Consider the following 22,017-nt stretch of genomic DNA (forward strand, 5'->3'; position numbering starts at 1 on the left):
ACCATGCAGGCTCAGATGGTGGCTCTGCACAGCCCCTACTCCAAATGGGGTGACTTGGCTACCACGCCATCGGGTCGCTGGTCCTGTTCTAGGCGTGGGCGGCTACTCTCTTCGGCCCCAGCTGCAGTTGGGGTGTCGTGATACCACGCCGGCGGGTCACTTGGCCTGCTCTGGGCGCAGGTGGCAGCTCCACTCTGCCCCCCTGGCCCCCACAGCACCCAGCAGGACCCGGACCGAGAAGCAGTCACCGCAGGTTCCCCAACCCTGGGCCAAAGCAGCTTCGGGAGCCAGAACCCGGCCTCTCCAATCCCGGCTCATGCTCCCCTAGGAGGAGGCTCCAAGGAGCGACCCCCGCGGGTTCCCCTGCCCCAGGCCAAAGCAACTCCGGGAGCCAGAGCCTGGCCGCTCCAAGCTCTCCGAGCTCGGTGCACACTCTGCTTGGAGAAGGCTCAAAGACGCAGTCCCCGCGGGCTCCCCAGCCCCAGGCCAAAACTGTTCCGGGAGTCAGAACCCAGCCACCCCGAGCTCAACGCACGCTCCACTTGGAGCTGGCCTCAACATGCAGTCTCCACAGGTTCCCCAGCCCTGGGCCAAAGCAGCCCCGGGAACCAGATTCCGGCCGCTCAGAGCCTGGCGTACGCCTTGCCAGGAGCGAGCCCCTAGGAGTATTCTCCACTGGTTCTCCAGCCCCGAGCCTGAGCGATCTGTCTGCGAGACGCAGGCAAATACCAGCCTGAAATCACCTGTTCCGTAGCTGAATGAGCTGAGATCAGTAGAAAACAGGGATGATTACATCAGCTCTCCAAGATGGCAGCTTCTGTCCTCCTCTGTGGTCCGACCGGTGTCGAGAACCGAACTGGACCACTTCTCTCCTCTGTCTCAAAGCCGGAACTCAGCACTAAGCACGGCCATTGCACCACTGGCAGGAGCCCCCAGAATCCACATCGCTGCACCCCCACTCCGGCACCTCGCCGCTTCCCAGCACGCGCCGCACACTCCAGCTGGGGGGCACGACCCTCCGTGCGGAGAAATCGCCGCCCGGGTCCGAGCCCCCGCAGCCGAACCTCGCGCAATGGAAATCCGTTCACTAGATTCTGGAGCACCTCAATTTCACTGGAAATTCCCAACAAGATAGCCTTCAGCTGTTTTACCTCGTCTTTCTCCCGCACAGTGACGCCGCGCACTGGGGTGATGCACTCCCTTCACTACCATCTTCTGCCGCTCGCAGTTAACTTTTAAAGCCCTGCTTGTTCCAAAGTTTCATGAATCTTTCTTTGAACATAATATTGTATGTCTCAAGATGTACCCTCCTTGTTTATGATACAAGACACATCTGTATTTTGTTTTAAAGAGAGAGAATTTTTTAATATTTATTATTTAGTTTTAGGTGGACACAACATCTTTATTTTATTTTTATGTGGTGCTGAGGATCGAACCCAGTGCCCCACGCATGCCAGGCAAAAGCGCTACCACTTGAGCCACATCCCCAGCCCCTGATTTTTTTTTTTATTGGTTGTTCACAACATTACAAAGCTCTTGACATATCATATTTCAAAAATTAGAATCAAGTGGGTTATGAACTCCCATTTTTACCCCAAATACAGATTGCAGAATCACATCGGTTACACATCCACATTTTTACATACTGCCATATTAGTGACTGTTGTATTCTGCTACCTTTCCTATCCTCTACTATCCCCCCTCCCCTCCCCTCCCATCTTCTCTCTCTACCCCATCTACTGTAATTCATTTCCCTCCATGTTTGTTATCCCATTCCCCTCATAACCTCTTATATGTAATTTTGTATAACAATGAGGGTCTCCCTCCATTTCCATGTGATTTCCCTTTTTTTCTCCCTTTCCCTCCCACCTCATGTCTCTGTTTAATGTTAATCTTTTCTTCCTGCTCTTCCTCCCTGTTCTGTTCTTAGTTGCTCTCATTATATCAAAGAAGACATTTGGTATTTGTTTTTTAGGGATTGGCTAGCTTCACTGAGCATAATCTGCTCTAGTGCCATCCATTTCCCTGCAAATTCCGTGATTTTGTCATTTTTTAGTGCTGCGTAATACTCCATGGTGTATAGATGCCACATTTTTTTTATACATTCATCTATTGAAGGGTATCTGGGTTGATTCCACAGTCTAGCAATTGTGAATTGTGCTGCTATGAACATCGATGTGGCAGTATCCCTGTAGTGTGCTCTTTTAAGGTCTTCAGGGAATAGTCCGAGAAGGGCAATAGCTGGGTCAAATGGTGGTTCCATTCCCAGCTTTCCCAGGAATCTTCATACTGCTTTCCAAATTGGCCGCACCCGTTTGCAGTCCCACCAGCAGTGTACAAGAGTACCCTTTTCCCCACATCCTCGCCAGCACTTGTTGTTGTTTGACTTCATCATGGCTGCCAATCTTACTGGGGTGAGGTGGTATCTTAGGGTGGTTCTGATTTGCATTTCCTTGACTGCTAGAGATGGTGAGCATTTTTTCATGTACTTGTTGATTGATTGTATGTCCTCCTCTGTGAAGTGTTTGTTCATGTCCTTGGCCCATTTGTTGATTGGGTTGTTTGTTTTCTTATTGTCTAATTTTTTGAGTTCTTTGTATACTCTGGATATTAGGGCTCTATCTGAAGTGTGAGGAGTAAAAATTTGTTCTCAGGATGTAGGCTCCCTATTTACCTCTCTTATTGTTTCTCTTGCTGAGAAAAAACTTTTCAGTTTAAGAAAGTCCCATTTGTTGATTCTTGTTATTAACTCTTGTGCTATGGGTGTCCTATTAAGGAATCTGGAGCCCGACCCCACAATATGTAGATCGGAGCCAACTTTTTCTTCTATCAGACAGAGAGTCTCTGATTTGATATCTAGCTCCTTGATCCACTTTGAGTTGACTTTTGTGCATGGTGAGAGGAGGGGATTCAGTTTCATTTTGTTGCATATGGATTTCCAGTTTTCCCAACACCATTTGTTGAAGATGCTCTCCTTCCTCCATTGCATGTTTTTTGCTCCTTTATCAAATATAAGATAGTTGTAGCTTTGTGGATTAGTCTCTGTGTCCTCTATTCTGTACCATTGGTCCACCCACCTGTTTTGGTACCAGTATCATGCTGTTTTTATTACTATTGCTGTGTAATATAGTTTGAAATCTGGTATCGCTATACCACCTAATTCACACTTCCTGCTTAGAATTGTTTTTGCTATTCTGGGTCTTTTATTTTTCCATATGAATTTCATGATTGCTTTATCTATTTCTACAAGAAATGCTGTTGGGATTTTGATTGACATTGCATTAAACCTATAGAGAACTTTTGGTAATATCGCCATTTTGATAATGTTAGTTCTGCCTATCCATGAATAAGGTATATTTTTCCATCTTATAAGATCCTCTTCTATTTCTCTCTTTAGGGTTCTGTAGTTTTCATTGTATAGGTCTTTCACCTCATTTGTTAGGTTGATTCCCAACTATTTTATTTTTTTTGAGGATATTGTGAATGGAGTGTTTTTCCTCATTTCCGTTTCAGAAGTTTTGTCGCTGATATACAGAAATGCCTTTGATTTATGTGTGTTGATTTTATATCCTGCCACTTTGCTGAATTCATTTATTAGTCTAGTAGTTTTTTTGTAGACCCTTTTGGGTCTTCTAGGTATAGAATCATGTCATCTGCAAATAGTGATAATTTAAGTTCTTCTTTTCCTGTTTTTATGCCTTTAATTTCTTTCATCTCTCTAATTGCTCTGGCCAGTGTTTCGAGAACTATATTGAATAGAAGTGGTGATAGGGGGCATCCCTGTCTTGTTCCAGATTTTAGAGGAAATGCCTTCAATTTTTCTCCATTCAGAATGATGGTAGCCTGAGGCTTAGCATAGATAGCTTTTACAACGTCGAGGTAAGTTCCTGTTATCCCTAGTTTTTCTAATGTTTTGAACATAAAGGGATGCTGTACTTTGTCAAATGCTTTTTCTGCATGTATCGAGATGATCATATGGTTCTTATCTTTAAGTCTATTGATGTGGTGAATAACATTTATTGATTTCCGTATATTGAACCATCCTTGCATCCCAGGGATGAATCCTACTTGATCATGGTGCACAATTTTTTTGATGTGCCTTTGTATCCGATTCGCCAGAATTTTATTGAGGATTTTTGCATCTAGGTTCATCAGAGATATTGGTCTGTAGTTTTCTTTCTTTGAGGTGTCTTTGTCTGGTTTCGGAATCAGGGTGATGTTGGCCTCATAGAATGAATTTGGAAGTTCTCCCTCTTTTTCTATTTCCTGAAATAACTTGAAAAGTATTGGTATTAATTCTTCTTTGAAGGTTTTGTAAAACTCCGCTGTGTACCCATCCGGTCCTGGGCTTTCCTTATTAGTTGGTAGTCTTTTGATTGCTTCTTCAATTTCATCCATTGATATTGGTCTGGTAAATTGTGTGTATCCTCCTGACTCAGTCTGGGCAAATCATATGACCTAAGAAATTTATCAATGTCTTCACTATCTTCTATTTTATTGGAATATAGGTTTTCAAAGTAATTTCTAATTGTCTTCTGTATTTCTGTAGCATCTGTTGTGATAATGCCTTTTTCATCTTGTATGTTAGTAATTTGAGTTCTCTCTCTTCTTCTCTACGTTAGCATGGCTAAGGGTCTGTTGATCTTGTTTATTTTTTCAAAGAACCAACTTTTTGTTTTGTTAATTTTTTCAATAGTTTCTTTTGTTTCAATTTCATTGATTTCTGCTCTGATTTTAATTAATTCTTGCCTTCTGCTACATTTGCTGTTGTTTTGCTCTTCCTTTTCTAGGGCTTTGAGATGAAGTGTGAGCTCATTTATTTGTTGGTTTTTCCTTTTTTTGAGGAATGACCTCCAGGCGATGAATTTCCCTCTTAAAACTGCTTTCATTGTGTCCCATAGATTCCGATATGTTGTGTCTGTATTTTCATTTATCACTAAGAATTTTTTTTATTTCCTCCTTTATGTCTTCTGTAACCCATTGATCATTCAGTAGCGTATTTTTCATTGTCCATGCGATGTAGGATTTTTCCTTCCTTCTTTTATCATTGATTTCCAGTTTCATTCCATTATGATCTGATAAAATGCATGGTATTATCTCCACCCCTTTTTTTTTACTGAGGGTTGCCCTATGGCATAATATATGGTCTAATTTTGAGAAGGATCCATGTGCTGCTGAGAAAAAAGTATATTCACTTGATGATGGTTGATATATTCTATATATGTCAGTTAAGTCTAGGTTATTGATTGTGATATTGAGGTCAGTAGTTTATTTATTCAACTTTTGTTTGGAGGATCTGTCCAATGGTGAGAGAGGTGTGTTGAAGTCACCCATGATTATTGTGTTGTGGTCTATTTGATTCTTGAACTTGAGGAGAGTTTGTTTTATGAACGTCGCAGTGCCATTATTTGGTGCATAAATATTGATAATTGTTATGTCTTGTTGGTGAATGGTTCCTTTTAACAGTATATAATGTCCTTCCTTATCCCTTTTGATTAACTTAGTCTTGAGGTCGATTTTATTCGACATGAGAATGGCCAACCCTGATTGCTTACGAGGACCGTGTGCATGGTATATTTTTTCCCAACCTTTTACCTTGAGCCTGTGTATGTCTTTTCCAATCAGATGTGTCTCCTGGAGGCAGCATATTGTTGGATTTGTTTTTTTAATCCATGTTACCAGCCTATGTCGCTTTATTGGAGAGTTTAAGCCATTAACGTTTAGAGTTACTATTGATATATGGTTTGTACTTCCTGCCATGTTTGATTATTTATCTGTTTTTTTTTTTCTAATTTAGTTTGTTTCTCCATGATTAGCTTTCCCCCTGTCCTCTGTCTTTACCGAGGCACTTCCCACTGATGGTTTTGGTTATTGTTTTTCGTTTCTTCCTCGTGTAGTGTTTTGCTCAAGACGCTTTGCAATGCTGGTTTTCTGGCTACAAATTCTTTTAGCTTTTGTTTATCATGAAAGATTTTTATTTCGTTGTCGTACCTGAAGCTTAATTTTGCTGGATACAGAATTCTTGGTTGGCATCCATTGTCTTTCAGTGTTTGAAATACGTTGTTCCAGGATCTTCTCACTTTCAGCGTCTGTGATGAAAAATCCGTTGTTAACCTTATTGGTTTACCCCTAAATGTAATCTGCCTCTTTTCTCTTGTAGTTTTTAATATTTTCTCTTTGTTCTGTATATTGGATATCTTCATAACAATGTGTCTTGGCGTTGATCTACTGTGATTTTTTGTGCTCGGTGTCCTGTATCCATCTACAATTTGTATATCTGTTTCCTTTTTTATTTCTGGAAAGTTTTCTGTAATTATTTCATTCATCAGGTTACTCATTCCCTTGGTATGAATCTCTGTGCCTTCCTCTATCCCGATGACTCGTAAGTTTGGTTTTTTTATGTTATTCCAAATCTCTTGGATGTTTTTCTCGTGATTTTTTCCCAGCCTATCCGAGTTGGCTAGACTCTTTTCAAGATGATATATTTTGTCTTCATTATCTGACGTTCTGGCTTCTACTTGCTCCACTCTGTTAGTGATACTCTCAATTGAGTTTTTAATTTGGTTTATCGTTTCCTTCATTTCTAGAATTATTGTTTGATTTTTTTTATAATCTCTATCTCCTGATAAAGATGCTTAACTTCTTCTTTTATCTGTTTATGTAATTCATTTTCAATGTGATCTTTAAGGTTCCTTTCCATCTGTCTAAGGTGTTCCTTGAGTTCTTTATATGGCCATTTTTCTGATGACTCTAGGTCCTCCTGAATATTTAGGCTGTCCTTCATTTTTTGTACTCCTTTTCTTCCTTGCTTTTTTATGCTCATGATACTTCTTGTTCTGTTTGACTGCTGAGTTACTGTTTACTCTTGTAAATTTATTTGATGCTTGGGAGGAGAGATATTAGAAGGGAAGGGAAGAAGTCACTAAAGAGAATGAGTGTAGGCAGGTGGAATTCAAGAAAGGGGGAATAAGAAAATTGAAAAGAAATGAAAAGACAAAAGAAAAAAAGTGAAAAGAAAGAACGAATAAACGAAAAAATAAAAATTAAAACCAAAAAAAATATATAATGATAATAAAAAAATGGAAATTAAAGTTTAAAAAATAATAGCAATAATAATAGAATAAAAAGAATTTAAAAAAATTGAAACCATTAATAAGAAAGTTAAAGAACAACAACAACATCAACAACAAAAAGTGAAAATAAAATAAAAAATTCTAATAATAATCATTAAAATAATAATAATAATAATAAATGCAGTCATACAGCTCAATTAACTTCTCTTCCAGTAGGTGGAGCTATGCCCACTGGGCCAGGCTTCTCTTCTTGATAGGTGGGAACCAATCACTGTGCCTCAGCTCTTCTTCCCAGACTGTGCGGGTCTCCAATCCTGAGTGCCTAGGGCCTTCTCTTGTTGTTCCTCAAGCCAGGCCCCGCTCACGTGTGACGCTCACCACAATAGTGGCTACACGCCGGTTCTGCTGCTCCTGGGAGCCCTGTTTTTGTGGATGCCTGGGCACACCCTTTCTGTTTGCCTCCCTCAGACCCTAAGTTTGTAGGGCTTGGGGCTGAGGACCCCCAGAGAATTTTTTTGCCCTCAGGTAGCAACTCCCCTGGTAGCTGGTGCAAGGGACCTCTGTTGTCAGCACTGGTTTGAGCGATAGCCAGGAGTTCTGCGCTGCTAGTCCCACGTCACTCCTGATTCCCTGGGTCTGGCTATCGTGCTCAGTTGGCCTATACCTCTGTGAGTTCAGGTGGGCCGACTAATTAATTCAACGGGATCATTAGTGCTGAGTCACGAGAAGCAGGCGAACCGGAGCTAGAATGCAGCCAATCCGGGCTCGGTGTGTTCTGAGAAGGGCAGACTGTTCGCCCGGGATCCCCTTCAGCTCAATAGTGCCTAGTGGTCCTGAGCGAACAGTATTTTGACTATGCCCGCGCAGCTGAAGGGGTTAGAGACTTGATCTCTCCGCGTCCGCCACCATGTTGGATCACTTAGATTTTAAATTGTCACTCATCTTATCAGCTCTTCCATTTTACTTGGCAGCTCACTTGCGCGGTGAAGAGTCTGCTCTAAGGTGCTCCGCGGGAAGCGGCGGTGGCGGCCCAGCTGTGGCCTTCGGGACCCCCGGGGAGGGGGTGCGGGCTGGGGGAGGGGAGGCAGCGCTTCGGGGCCCGCGCAGGCCGGGTACTGGGCACGCAAGAGAGCGGGCAGGGCGGGGGAAAGAAATTGAGATCTAGATTTAGGGAGTGAGCGTGGGAGGAGAGACGGCGGGGGAGAAGCAAAGCGGAAAGTCGGAGAGGAGAAGGAGAAGGGGCCGAGGGAGCCGGGCAGCTTGGGGGCTGCAGCCTTACTGCTCACGCTGAGGTCGTGATGGACTCACTCCACCTTGGCTGGAGTCGTGGCGGATTTACTCCACTTAGGCCCCTTTCTTGACATGGTGCTGAGTCTTTGTCAACAGATCTCCTTTAATGATCTTTACTTCTTCTTTTAAGACGCGGCAACATACGCTGCGGACATGGCGGCGTGGAGCACGGAGCGGCTTCCGCCATCTTTTTCCTCAGAATCTGATCTTTTTTTTAACACAACTCAAAAGTAGAAATACTAGGCAGTTGCCTTTTGTTCAGGTCTTATATCTTACAATCTGTTAATTATCCTTAATTTTGTTTAATTTAGCACACATTTTATAGTCTTTAAATGCACTTCTGGTTTTAAACACTTAAAGGAATATTTTAGAAAATAAGTCTGTGCTTAAGTTGAAACTCTTATCCCCAAAACCCTTTGATTTACTATTTCACAGATTTAAACTAAATAGGTTCTAGATTCCCTTTTTTAAAAAAATTTCCTCTGAGCAGTGTAAGACATAGTTGGGATTTTTATTATGCATATAGAACTTTTTATTCAATTTTAAATACTCTTAAGAAAATATACAGGGTAAATGACTCCTGGAGTACATTAAATTTTATGATAAGTTAACCATCAAGCCCTTTAGGGTACAAGCTGGGCCATTTAGCTCCTTTTTTCTTCTTCATCCTGCATAATAGTTCTTCAAAAAATATTCATTAAGTGTCTTATTTGTAAAGGAAAGTATCGTTGAAATAGGAGATTAAAAAGAAAATTGTCCCAGTCTTCAGGTTCCATATAACATATTGGAAAGGAACCAAACTCTATGAAAAGTATAAATAAATAAATTTAAGATAAAAACTAGTATTTATTGAGTGTGTATTGTGTCTTATTGAGGAGGTAGCAGTAAACAGCTTACATGGTGTCTTCTCTCAAAGAGTTCACAGTTTACATTTAGAGAAAAGTCTATAAATACTTAAACATCACAACAAAACTTAGAGATGTGAAAACAGCTATCATTTAACTACAGTGGAGCAGAATGAAATAAGTTCAACAGTAAAGAATGAATAAAGTGCTCTTGGGGTATCTAGGAAGGCATAAATAATTTGAGCTGAGAGAATAGGAAAACCACAAAGAAGGAAGTGGTGCCAATACAATTTTGAAGAATAGAAAAAGGAGTCAGGGCATTTGAACAGTAGGCAGTTAAGTTACTAATTTTTTTTATTGAATTACAAGTTAAATATCTTGTTTTTTTTAACAATAAATTAAACCAGCTAATAAACAATGGCCTAATTTTTAAAGAATCAAGATTCAGTACTGTATAACTAAATTCTAAACAATTGAGTCTCCCAGAAAGGGCTGGCCCTGTAAAGACCTCTATGCTTTCACAGATGCTTCTCACTAGGTCTCTTCTAGCTACTTCTACAGAGGAAAAATGAGTATGAAGCTTCAGAAAGATTCTGGTCTTTAATAACAGAACAGTGATTCACTTTGAGAAATCTAGTTAATAAATAGCAATCTGGTTTTTCATTCCTCTTGTTTGGTTATACTTCTTGGTATTTCTTAAGTACCACTTTTCTGGGAGAGTTTCTTTTCACCATCTTTTCTTAGAAATACAGTGCAAATACTTTTCCCTCTTGGCCAGTAGCATAAATGCAGTGTAAACGCTGAGCTTCATTTCAGGGACAGTTGGTCACACTCACAGTGTTAACTTTATATTCGCTAGAAAATTTCTGAAGAATTTTGTGTTAAAATTTTCCTTCTTTTGATACAAACTCATCTTGTTTGCTCCTTCTTAAAAATAAGACTGCATTGAAACATCTGTCTACATACAATTCTTGTTTCCATTCTAGAGACTGATTGTTATTGGAGGGACACGAGAGAAGTCATTGAACAACCACGGGAGTGCCCTTTGTGAGCTCAAGGATATAATCCATGAACATCAAGAGGATGATGGCAAAAGAAAATTGATTGATGTATGACCTCCTATGGATTATTGTCTAGTACTGCATTTTTAACTGAAATAAGTACCAATTGGCTTTATCCTTCAAATATGTTTTGTTTTCATTTTGTATCTCTGAAGGTTGTTCTCACCACTTTTACTAGGGTGTTACTTTGTCTTTCATTTATCTGATTTTCTATAAAAAATTATTTTACCATTTTATGACTTCATTAAATAATTAAAATTAGCTTTATGCTTCTGTTTCTTCACGTAGATTTAGAAAACTATGTTTAAACCTACTTTTTGTGTGATTAAAATCATATGTGAATGCATTTTGAGTCAGTAACATGGCTGTGGTGAATGGTTGTCCCATTTTAATCCATTCAGAATATTTAGTATCATCACCACAACTATGCATTTGCCTTATTCATTCTTCAGTTGTGTATTTCAAATCTAGGAGCCAAACATATAAGTCAAGGTAATGATTTAAATTCTTTAGTATATTAGTCATAAGGCAGTAACAGTTAAATCTGGAATTTTTTAGAGGAAAGAGAACCAAAGAACATTCAGTAATTTTGTTGTAAGTCAGTCAGTTGATAGTATTTACTGAATGGTATGATTTCTCAGCCAGTCCTTTTTAATTTCTCTCATTTCCTTGGAGTATGACAACCTAATCCCTGTTTTTTAAGCTCTGAAAAATAGCATAAACCTTAGAAATCATCAAACCCAACTCCTTCTTTACAAATGACTAAACTGCTTAAGAGAAGTAAAATAACTTGCCTAAAATAACAACTTTTAAGTAATGGTTATGGAATTCCAATCACAGTCTTATGACCTCAAACTGGATTATACTGTCAATTATTCAATGCTGCCTATTCATTTGTATAGCAACTCAACAAATTCCAAGTTTGGGTAAATGTAGTAATGATTTAGAGTCTGGTAGTTACTGAGTTACTGTTTAAAACAATGTTGGCAATCCTATGGTGTGTATATCCTAGGACTTAGTATGGCATTTGGTACTTGTTGCTAGTGTTCTGTCATTTGTGTGTTATCTTGTGCCTTCTGTGTGCCTATATTCTTTTAAATCTCATAAGTATTGACTTTAATGTCTTTTAGATTCAATATTCGTAAGTTGTGCCACAGTCCCTATGGGAACTAGAATAAGTTATTAGAGCTTTGCAAATGTGTTCAACTGCTGCATTCTGTTATTTTCTCTTCCACTGATGGCCTACTGCTTTAGCTGTTGCACTGTAGAAGAGCTTAAACCTCTAGGGCCCATTAGATTTAACTTGTTTACTGCATTGATATCTATATGTTAAATGACAAGAGAGTTCAGGTTATTGAATAATTTAAAATTCAGCTCTAATTGGTGTCATATGACCTGGAAAAGGCCATGGATGACGCCAGGAGCATGCTGTGAATTTCTTATAAATAATTCATAAATTAGAAGATTCATTTGCCTGGATGTCTTACTAAATGCAAGAGTTTATAAGTTATAACTGATGATATAACACCTGTAAGTATTTAGTTCATAATGCTGGAAGGTAATCTACCTTGATGATCTTCTAGCAAAATCTGCCAGTATAGGAGAGTTAATTGCACTAGGGAGAATGAACATTTATCTGGGACGAGATTTTGGCAAACCACACAGTGCAGCTGTTGCATTACATATTTTCTGTCAGTTTGACAACTGGTCTATGTATACCCAATGTTAAAAATGTAGCATGTCATTCTGTCCCTTAATCTACATGAACTCCACATTCGTTGGGAAATATAGTGACTTCCTCCACACACAGTAGTTTGGGTTTAGAAGTATTTATTTAGTTCTTTGAACTGCTTGCTGAATTTGCAATAAAATAAAGAGGAAATTTTTAAAGTTACAAAAATTTTATAAGGCTGTCAGTGGGAAAACAAAAATCATTAATAGGTTACCTTCCAGAATAGGAAAATAATTATTTACCATCAGAAGAAATGAATACCAATAAGACCCATTGGTACTATTGACTATTGTATAGCAACTCATGAATGCATTGGAAGTAATCATTTCCTAAGAATCCAAAAGTAATAACAACCTGTTGCAAAAAAATATTGCTACATTTTAGTTTACTTTCTTATGGGTCTATAGCAGAGAGATTGGCCAGTCCTATAAAGATGGTTACAAAACATCACTACTTGCTGATGGTGTTTCACAAAGTAACTCTGCATTTATTGCTTGTTAGCATGTGAGAACATGGGAAAATGTTGGATTACCCTAAGAATAGTAAGTGATTTTTTATGTGTTCATGTATGTGCTTACACATATGTGTGTATTTATATATGCATATATATGATCATATCACACATGATTATATTATAGGCAACATATATAATGCATCATAGCATCTTAAGATTTCAAAAAATCCTCCAGCTGAAATTTATTAATCTTTAGTATTATAAAATTCTTCATGTGTCTAAGCCAGGTCCCAACACCTGTTTTTTTTTTCTTTTCTTTTTTTGGTACTGGAAATTAAACCCAGCGATGCATAACCACTGACCCACATCCCCAGCCTTTTTTTAATATTTTATTTAGAGATAGGGCCTCACTGAGTTGCTCCGGGCCTCACTAAGTTGCTGAGGCTGTCTTTGAACACATGATCCTCCTGCTTCCTCAACCTCCTGAGCCACTGGGATTATAGCACTGCTCCTCACACTTGTTCTTTTCTCAGTGGTGTTTTTCCATCTAGTCATTAGTCTGTGCTACCCAAGTTAAAAGATTATTCTCCAATTCTGTCATAATTAAAAAATGCCTGCATTTTCTTTTGTGACATGTCATAGAATGCAATGTCCAAGATTTCAAGACAGATCCAAACATGCTACTACTGTAAATGCAGTTATTTTATCTATAGTGATTCCAACTGTTTTATCTGTTGGGATCTATAGATAATCTTTTGGCCTAAACTTTTTTTTAATTGTAGTTTTTCTATCTTTATGTGTTTCTTTGCATGCTTTTCTGCTAAATATCATTCTCAGTTTTTATTAAGCACCCAATTCAGCATATATTTGTTACAGAGAAAACCTGTAAATGATATGTATGTCAAGTCATACTGCATAGTTTTCTTATTGCATTTTGAGTGTATCTTAGTGTATACAAATATGTAATTGGGAGAACATTCAATGTAGTCATCAAGTTCAGTTGACAAACAACAGCTGGCCAAATCTAGCCCACTGTATGTTTTTTTACAACTCAAGAGCTTTACATTAGTATGTAGGAAGAGAGAATAATATTTCATAGAATGGGAAAATCACGTGAAACTTAAATTTCATTGTTCATAAATAAGGTTTTACTAGAATACATCTAGATACATTCATTCATGTGTTATCTTGTACTTTTGCATCATAAAAGCAGAGCCAGGTAGCAGTGACAAGGACTGTATGTATGGCCTGCAAGGCTTAAAATATATACTGTTTGTCCCTTTCTCGAAAAAGTTTTCTGGATTCTGTTGTATAGTCTTAAAAAAAAAAAAAACAGGTACATACAGCAGCATAGATTAATTTAACAAATATAATGTTGGGTTAAAGATGCCACACACAAAAGAATATATATCATGTGGTTTCATTTATACTTAAAAAATAAACAGATAAAACTAAACTCTGGTGTGGATATCTAATCAGAGAAGAATTGAAGCAAAGAAATTAATCAGGTAAAACTTAATATACTCATTCCCTTTGGCAGGAGGGATAGAACAGCCATGAAAGGTCTCCCTGCAAGCAGTGTTTAAGTTCTTGGATAATGGTTATATGGGCATCGCCTTGTGATCATTAACTGAAGTGGACATTAAAGAAGTGTTGTTGTTTTTTTTTTTTTTTTAAGTGATAACATGGAGTAATGGAAGAGCAGGATTTGTAGTGAGACATTCAATTCCAGAATCACTGGTCTGATAAACATCCTGCACAACAAATAGAAATTAACCCCTCAAGTGATAAAAATTTCTCCAGAACTATCTCACAGAACCAGAACTGAAATAATGATCAGCCAGAACATAGTTTGACCAAAACTGTTCAATTATTCAGACCTCTCACCCTTCCCCCAATTTTTCCTCCATTTAAGCCTAAAAATCCTGCTGAAATGCTGGATCTCATTTTCCCTTCCCATTGTGCCATGTTGGTGAAGGTTTTCTTCCCTCCGTTTCACTGAAAACTTTTCTGTTTAGTTTTTTGGAGCAAATGGGTAGGTAGACCTGGTTTTTGGAAGTGCTGGAGTTAGGATTCTGGTAACAACAGAAGCAATTCAAAAATTATGCTGAATTGAAGAAACCATGTATAAAAGAGTGTGTATTATTTGGAAATTGTGCCTCAATTTTTAAAAATTCATTTATGATTTTCTAAATTAGAAATTTGTTATCTAAGTTAATATTTATGTATCTGGGGTTGTGGAGCTGGGGTTATGGATCAGTGGTAGAGTACTTGCCTAGCACGGTGAGGCACAGGGTTCAATCCTCAGCACTGCATAAAGATAAGTAAATAAAGATATTGTGTCCATCTGCAACTAAAAAATATTTTTATTCTTAAAAATATTATGTATCTAAATGTTTCATATTAAATCTGTATGCTAGAAGAAGCAGTTTAGGACTTTTCATTAGTTTAAGTCTTAATTAAGAAAAATTGTATTTGTAAATATCCCAAAGTAGTCATGGATCAGTTTGAGAAAAAAAACCCGAACCTGGCTCATTCAAGCCTGTTGTTACTCTCATGTGTCCCAGAGGCAATGTCTATCTTCAACTCCACTAATAAGATAGCTTAATTTATTAAATTTAGACTCTAGCAGAGAGTTTTTTTAATGTCTTTTCTCTTTCTCCTGCTAATTAACTAATTCATGATAGTCATGGATTCTAAATTTTCTTCAGTTACTGTGAACCATAACCCAATTTGAATTTTTTCCTAAGTTTATATAAACAGCCATGCTTACTGAGCATGTACTATATACAAGCCCCAATACTGTGTATATAGAGATATAAATCTAGCTCCTGCCTTCAAAAGTTATTGAGACAGAGAAGTAAATGACTCTGAAACATACTAAAGTTTGAGAATCATTTACCCTCAGGCTGAGTTTTGCTCTCCCTGATAGAACAAGCTTAAGGCTAAAATATAGGAAAAGCTTACTCTCTTGACCTGTCAGCAGTAATTTGCAACTGCATCTTTTCTGTCCTACTATATCCTCTGAACAGCTTAATTGAAAAATCACTTATGTTTGTAATTAAAATTAACTATAGTTTATATTTAAATAACGATTTTTGTTTAGAATTATATATTGTTGAAAGTGGTTAGTTTTATCTGTGTTTCGTAAAGTTATTTATAAAAACTCATCACATTTCTAGCAGTAACATCCTATTCAGTATAAGGCAAAATGTTTTACATCAAATCCCATTCTATATAATGGCCAATCAAAGGGTATTTAAGGTGGCTGAATGGATTTCTTGGCTCAGTATTCAAAAGTAAACATTTTTAGACATTAAACTTAATGTTTTTCCCTTTTCTCAAAGTTGAGTTTATGTAACCTTCATTATTTGCAACTCTTAAAATCATCAAAGTTCTTACTTAAGCAGCATGTAGCAACACTATATTATTTTCATCCTTATATGGATTTTCTGATATGTAGAAGGTTGGTTGAAAACTGATATAGTTTTCTGGCACATATCTGCTTAGCTATAAAATGCTATCATTTAATTTTTTAAAAAATTATTTTTTGAGTTATAGATGGACACAATACCTTTATTTTTTTATGTGGTGCTGAGGATTACCTCGTACATGTGAGGCAAGCACTCTTCCACTGAGCCACAAACCCAGCCCCAAGAAATACTATCATTTAGTTTTTAAGAAGATAAAACAAGAGCTTTGTTTACATGAACATGTATCATTGATTTTTGAAAGACCAAAAGAAATAACTTATTTTATCATGCTTTTATTTGACAAGAGACATTGTTTTCTTTTTTAGGTAACCAATAGAAAAAGTACTCCCCAGTCTTCATCTGTAGAACTGGATGGTTCCTACTTGAGTGTTGCCAAACCACAAACTTGCAGTCAAACCAAGCGAAGGCCAAAGTCTGCAAACCAAGACTCAGCTTCAGAATCTCATATGGAATATAGGAACAATTATTTGAAACCAGTAACCTTTCATCATCCCAAAGAGAATCCAGACAGGGTGTCATCAGAGACCAGAATATGTAATTATGAATCTCCAGGGAGAAAACCAGTGGATACAGCACCATCAGAGAAACCTCCACCAGAAGAACTGAAGATGAAGAAATGTCTGCATATTAAGCCTAGTTCGTCTAGTCAGTGTTGTGGTCACAGATCTTCTGAAAATGAAGATCATGTGCATGAGAGTCATCCTACAAGCACAGTGTCTCAATGTTCCAAGACAGATCCAGAATCATGCAGTTATTGTGGGCTTTCTTGGGGATCTCTCATGCATGGTGGAGGGGCTCTGCAACCCAATGAAACTGATGTCAAAAAGCAACTCTCAGAAGATAGAAGGAAACAACTGATGCTTCAGAAAATGGAGCTGGAAATTGAAAAGGAGCGTCTTCAGCATCTGCTGGCTCAGCAGGAGACAAAACTTCTCCTAAAACAGCAGCAGCTTCACCAGTCTCGACTAGATTACAATTGGTGAGTCCTGCCTATTCTTTTTAACAATGTCTATAGTTTGGAAAACACATATAAAGTAGTTGGTATATTACTTCAGCAGATGTGTAGGAACAGAAATTCTTCCAGCTCTTGGCTTGGTCAAAATATATCATGACTATGCCTACAAAGTAAATTCCTGTCTTCTGTGAAAGACAAGAAAGATTACCTTGTCTTCTAAAATTTTAGATTAGAAGAACTACCTCTGAGCAGTCCAGTATAACTTGGTGGATTTCAAAGATAATATTTTTAAATGATACTACCATTGTACAGAATTGATGTCAACTCTTAGGTATTAAGTAAAAACTTGAAATTTCAGGGTATGGAATCAGATTGTGAAGAAGTGTTATTAGCTGTCATCATTGCATATTTATGTCTATCTGCCATTATATAAATATATGTACCAAATGATAGGAACCTTCTAAGTTTAACCCTTTCTGGTCATGAAGCAAAACCTGTTTAATAACTGATTCTTATAAACCTATTCACATTTAAACTGTTATTTTAACAGTTCTTTCCTAAAAACAGTGTCAAAGCTAAATTGCTATTCTAATACTATATAGTGGTCAAAATAGTTTCATAGTAGAATCATAAAATTTGCTTAATTTATTCAAGAAAAATAGTAATAAATCATACAATTTTATTTAAAACAATAGAATATAGTATTCATACTTTTTAAAAGTAATAAATTGCAAGTTTTCATAGGGGAGTGCTTTTTTATCTCTGCCATTTCCTTCTTGGTCAAATTGCCCATTTTCCCTTGTACACATTCTTACTAGATGCATACATCATAGACACAGTGACAGTGTTATTTTTTGTTACTTCTTAGGGTTGATTTTCTTTCACTTACAGATTATGCCTAATATTTGTAAAATTTTAATTGCTTTGAGAGTCCTAGTATTTTTCCTCTCAATGTAATACCTACTTTTCTGGGACATACAAGTTATCCTCCTCTTTCTTTTCCCCCTTTATTGAAGAGACCTGGAAGCTTTCAAAGTAAATGAAAATGAAGGCTCTTACAGGATTGTCACCAAAGACTGCAGTTGCTTCATTTTTATGATCCCAATCCCTAATCCTCCCCTTAGTGTAGGCTATCCTGGGAACTTAATTTAAGAAGCATTCATTGAATGTCTGGAATATGTGAAGTATTGTTGTAGATGCTAGGATAAGAAATGGTTCAAGTTTGGTCTTTATTTTGAAGAGAGTACAGTCTAGCAGGGGAAAATGAATAATATTAGAATAGGCATCCTATTCATTTGTGTAGCATTGTATATTCAGATAATACTGGATAATGATAATACAGTCTATATTGTTCTGTACTATCCTAGCTTATATAAGAGATCTAGGAAGCACAGCTTTTAAGCAAGTTTTATATATGTATAAATTGCAAAATGTATACATATTCATATATATATATATTTTTTATTGGTTGTTCAAAACATTACAAAGCTCATGATATATCATCTTTCATACATTTGACTCAGTTGGGTTATGAACTCCCATTTTTACCCCAAATACAAATTGCAGAATCACATCGGTTACACACTCACATTTTTACCTAATGGCATATTAGTGACTGTTGTATTCTGTTACCTTTCCTATCCCCTACTATCCCCCCTCCACTCCCCACGCATCATCCCTCTCTACCTCATCTGATGTTACACAAAATTACATAGAAGAGGATGTGAGGGGAAAGGGGGGGGGGGAAACAAGGGAGAGAATTAAACAACATCATATATATATTTTTAAACTTTATTTTATAGTAAGTATTGAGTCATAGGAAGTTGCAAAAAACAGCACAGAAAATTCCCATGGATCTTTCACCCAGATTTCCCCATTGGCTATGTCTAGCATAAGTATAATACAATATTAAAACTGCTAAATTAACATCGATACAATGCATGTTTGTATTTTTATGTATGCCATTTTACCACATGTGTAGATATGTAAAGCCATCACTACAATTAAAGAGCAGACATATTTTCTCACCATGAAGATTGCCTTTCCTACTACTCACCATTTGTATTTCTTCTTCTGAGAAATTTCTGTATGGTTCCTTTATTCATTTATTGATTGAGTTATTTGTGTTTTTTGTTTTTGTTTTTATGGGTTTTTTTAGTTCTTTATATTTCATAGAAATTAACACTGTATTTGAGGTGCAGGTGACAAAGATTTTCTCTCATTCTGTAGGCTCTCTTTTTCACGTTCTTGATTGTTTTCTTTGCTGTGAAAAAAACATGTTAGTTTGATGCCACGCCATTTATTAATTATTAATTTTACTTTTTGCACTTCACGAGTCTTGTTGAAGAAGTCAGTTCCTAAGCCAAAATGTTGGAGTATCAGACCTACATTTTCTTCTAGGGTTTATGGTCTAAATTTCTAGGTCTTTGATCTAGTTTTAGTTTTGTGCAGGGTGAGATTCAGAGGTTCAATTTCATTTCTATTATATATGGATTTCCAGTTTTCCCAGCACCGTTTGGTGAATAGCCTATCTTTTCTCCAATGTATATTTATGGTGCCTTTGTCTAATATAAGATAATTGTATTTATGTGGGTATGTCTCTGTGTCTTCTATTCTGTTCCATTGGTCTTCAATTCTATTTTTGTGCCAATACTTTTTTGTTAGTACAGCTCTGTAGTATAATTTAAAGTCTGGTATTATGGTGTCTCCTACTTTTTTTTTTTTCTTGCTGAGGATTGCTTTGGCTATTCTGAGCTTTTTCCAGATGAATTTTATGATTGCATTTTCTACCTTTATGAAGAACATCATTGGAATTTTGGTGGGAATTGCATTATATCTGTATAGCATTTTTGGTAATATGGCCATTTAACAAAATTAATTCTACCTACCCAAGAACACGGGAGATCTTTTCATTTTCTAAGGTCTTTTTCAATTTCTTTCTTTAGAGTTCTGTAGTTTTCATTGTTAGGGTCCTTCACTTTTTTTGTTAGATTGATTCCCAAGTATATTATTTTCTTTTAGGCTAATGTGAATGAGATGGTTTTGCTGATTTAGAATGATGTTGGCGTTGGGTATGTATGTTTAGTTATGTTCCTACTCTCCCTAGTTTTTGTAGTGTTTTGAATATGAATGGGTGCTATATTTTGTCAATTACTTTCTCTACATCTATTGAGATAATAATGTGATTATTTTCTTTAAGTCTGTGTATGTGATGAATTACATTTATTGATTTTTCATATGTTGAATCAAACTTGGATTCTTGGGTTGAAACCTCCTTGATCATGGTGCATTATCTTTTTAATGTGTTTTTGTATGTAATTTTCCCATATTTTATTCAGAATTTTTTCATCTGTGTTCATTAAGGACATTGTTCTGAAGTTTTGTTTCCTTGATGTCTATGTCTAGTTTTGTTATAAGGGTGATACTAGCTTCATAGAATGTGTTTGGGAGACTTCCCTTCTTTTTTGTTTTTTGGAATAATTTGAAGAGGATTGGTATTCTTCTTTAAAGGTTTGGTAGAACTCTAATGAGAATCTTTCTGGTCCTGGGCTTGTCTTTGTTGGTAGGCTTTTGATAATTGTTTCAATTTCCTTTCTTAAAAATTAGTCTGTTTAAATTTTCTATATCCTCTTGGTTCAATTTGAGTAGGTCATATGTCTTTAGGAATTTGTCCATGACTTCAAGATTTTCTACCTTATTGGAGTATAAATTTTCAAAATAATTTCTTGCTATCCTCTGTATTTTAGTATGTCTATGGTGATATTTCCTTTTTTCATCACAGATTTTAGCAATTTAAGTTTTTTCTCTCTTTTGATTAGCTTGGCTAAGGGTTTACCAGTTTTGATAATTTTTTTAAAGAACCAACTTTTTCTTTCATTGATTTTTTTGAATTTTTTTAATCTCAATTTCATTGAAGCTTTGATTTTAATTATTTTCTTACTTACTGATTTTGGTGTTGGTTTGTTGTTACTTTTCTAAGGCCTTGAGATATAATGATAGATTATTTACCTGCTATCTTTTTATTCTTTTAATGTATGAGCTCAATGATGTGAACTTTCCTCTTAGAATTGCCTTCATAGTGTCCCAGAGATTTTGATATATTATATCTATGTTCTCATTTGCTCCTTTTTTTTAAATTTCACCCCTGATTTCATCTGCTATTCATTCATCATTCAATAGTGGATTCTATGTTATAGTTAATTTCATTCCATTATGGTCTGATAGACTGTACGGTATTATCTCTGTTTTTTTGTATTTGCAAATAGTTGCTTGTGGCCTAAGATATGGTCTATTTTAGAAAATATTCCATGTGCTTCTGAGAAAAATGTGTATTTAGTCATTGATGGATGAAATACTCTATATATGTCTGTTAAGTTTAAATTATTAATTGTATATTTTAGTTCTGTAGCTTCTTTATTAACTTTTTGTGGGTGTATGTGGTGCTGGGTTTGAACCCAGGGTCTTGTGCAAGTGAGGCAAGTACTCTGCCAACTGAGCTATTTTCCCAGCCCTTTATTAAGTTTTTGTTTGAGAGATCTAGCTAGTTTATGTGAGGCATGTTAAAGTCACCCAGTATTATTGTGTTATGGTCTACTTGATTCTTGATATGGAGAAGGATTTGTTTGAAATAAGGAGATGCTCCATTGTTTGGGGTATAAGTATTTACAAAATTGTTATTTTCTGTTGTTGTGTGATTCACTTAAGCACTATGAAGTGACCTTCTTTGTCAATTCTGATTAACTTTGGCTTGAAGTCAACTTTGTCTTATGTGAGAATAGATACTTCCGCTTATTTACAAGATCCATCTCAATGATATGTTTTTCCCATTGTGTCCTATTTCTTTTCAGAGATTTTTCTGGATGTTTTGTTTTGTGTTGCTTCAAGCGTGTTCAGAAGTGTTTTTTTGAAACATTCCTATTATGTATGTTTTAATATTAGATAATTCCAACATTTGTATCATCTTGGTGCTGGCTTCTGATGATAGTTTTTTCTTACACAGTAAGATTTTCTTCATATGCTGAGTGATTTTCAATTGCTTTTGGAATGAGATATTCTGAGTTTTACTCAGATATTCCATTTTAGCAGGAAGATCTCTGACACTACTATAGCAGAA

At 36.6% G+C, this 22,017-nt stretch overlaps 1 protein-coding gene across 7 annotated transcripts in view; it reads left to right on the forward strand.

Annotated features, from left to right (window-relative positions):
• KIAA1328 overlaps positions 1-22,017 on the forward strand; it is a gene marked incomplete at its 5' end in the record, with an annotated part of 283,630 nt that overhangs the window by 147,556 nt on the left and 114,057 nt on the right. For 6 of the 7 annotated variants that reach the window (XM_081262751.1, XM_081262755.1, XM_081262756.1 and 3 more), the window contains 2 exons: positions 10,195-10,317; positions 16,255-16,928. In XM_081262751.1, the coding sequence (XP_081118877.1) occupies positions 10,195-10,317; positions 16,255-16,928 (797 nt within the window). The remainder of the gene's footprint in view (positions 1-10,194; positions 10,318-16,254; positions 16,929-22,017) is intronic. The other variant, XM_081262752.1, reaches the window with a different exon arrangement.

This window comes from Spermophilus citellus (genome assembly GCF_964194105.1).
Source record: "Spermophilus citellus genome assembly, chromosome: 12".
Lineage (NCBI taxonomy): Eukaryota > Metazoa > Chordata > Mammalia > Rodentia > Sciuridae > Spermophilus > Spermophilus citellus.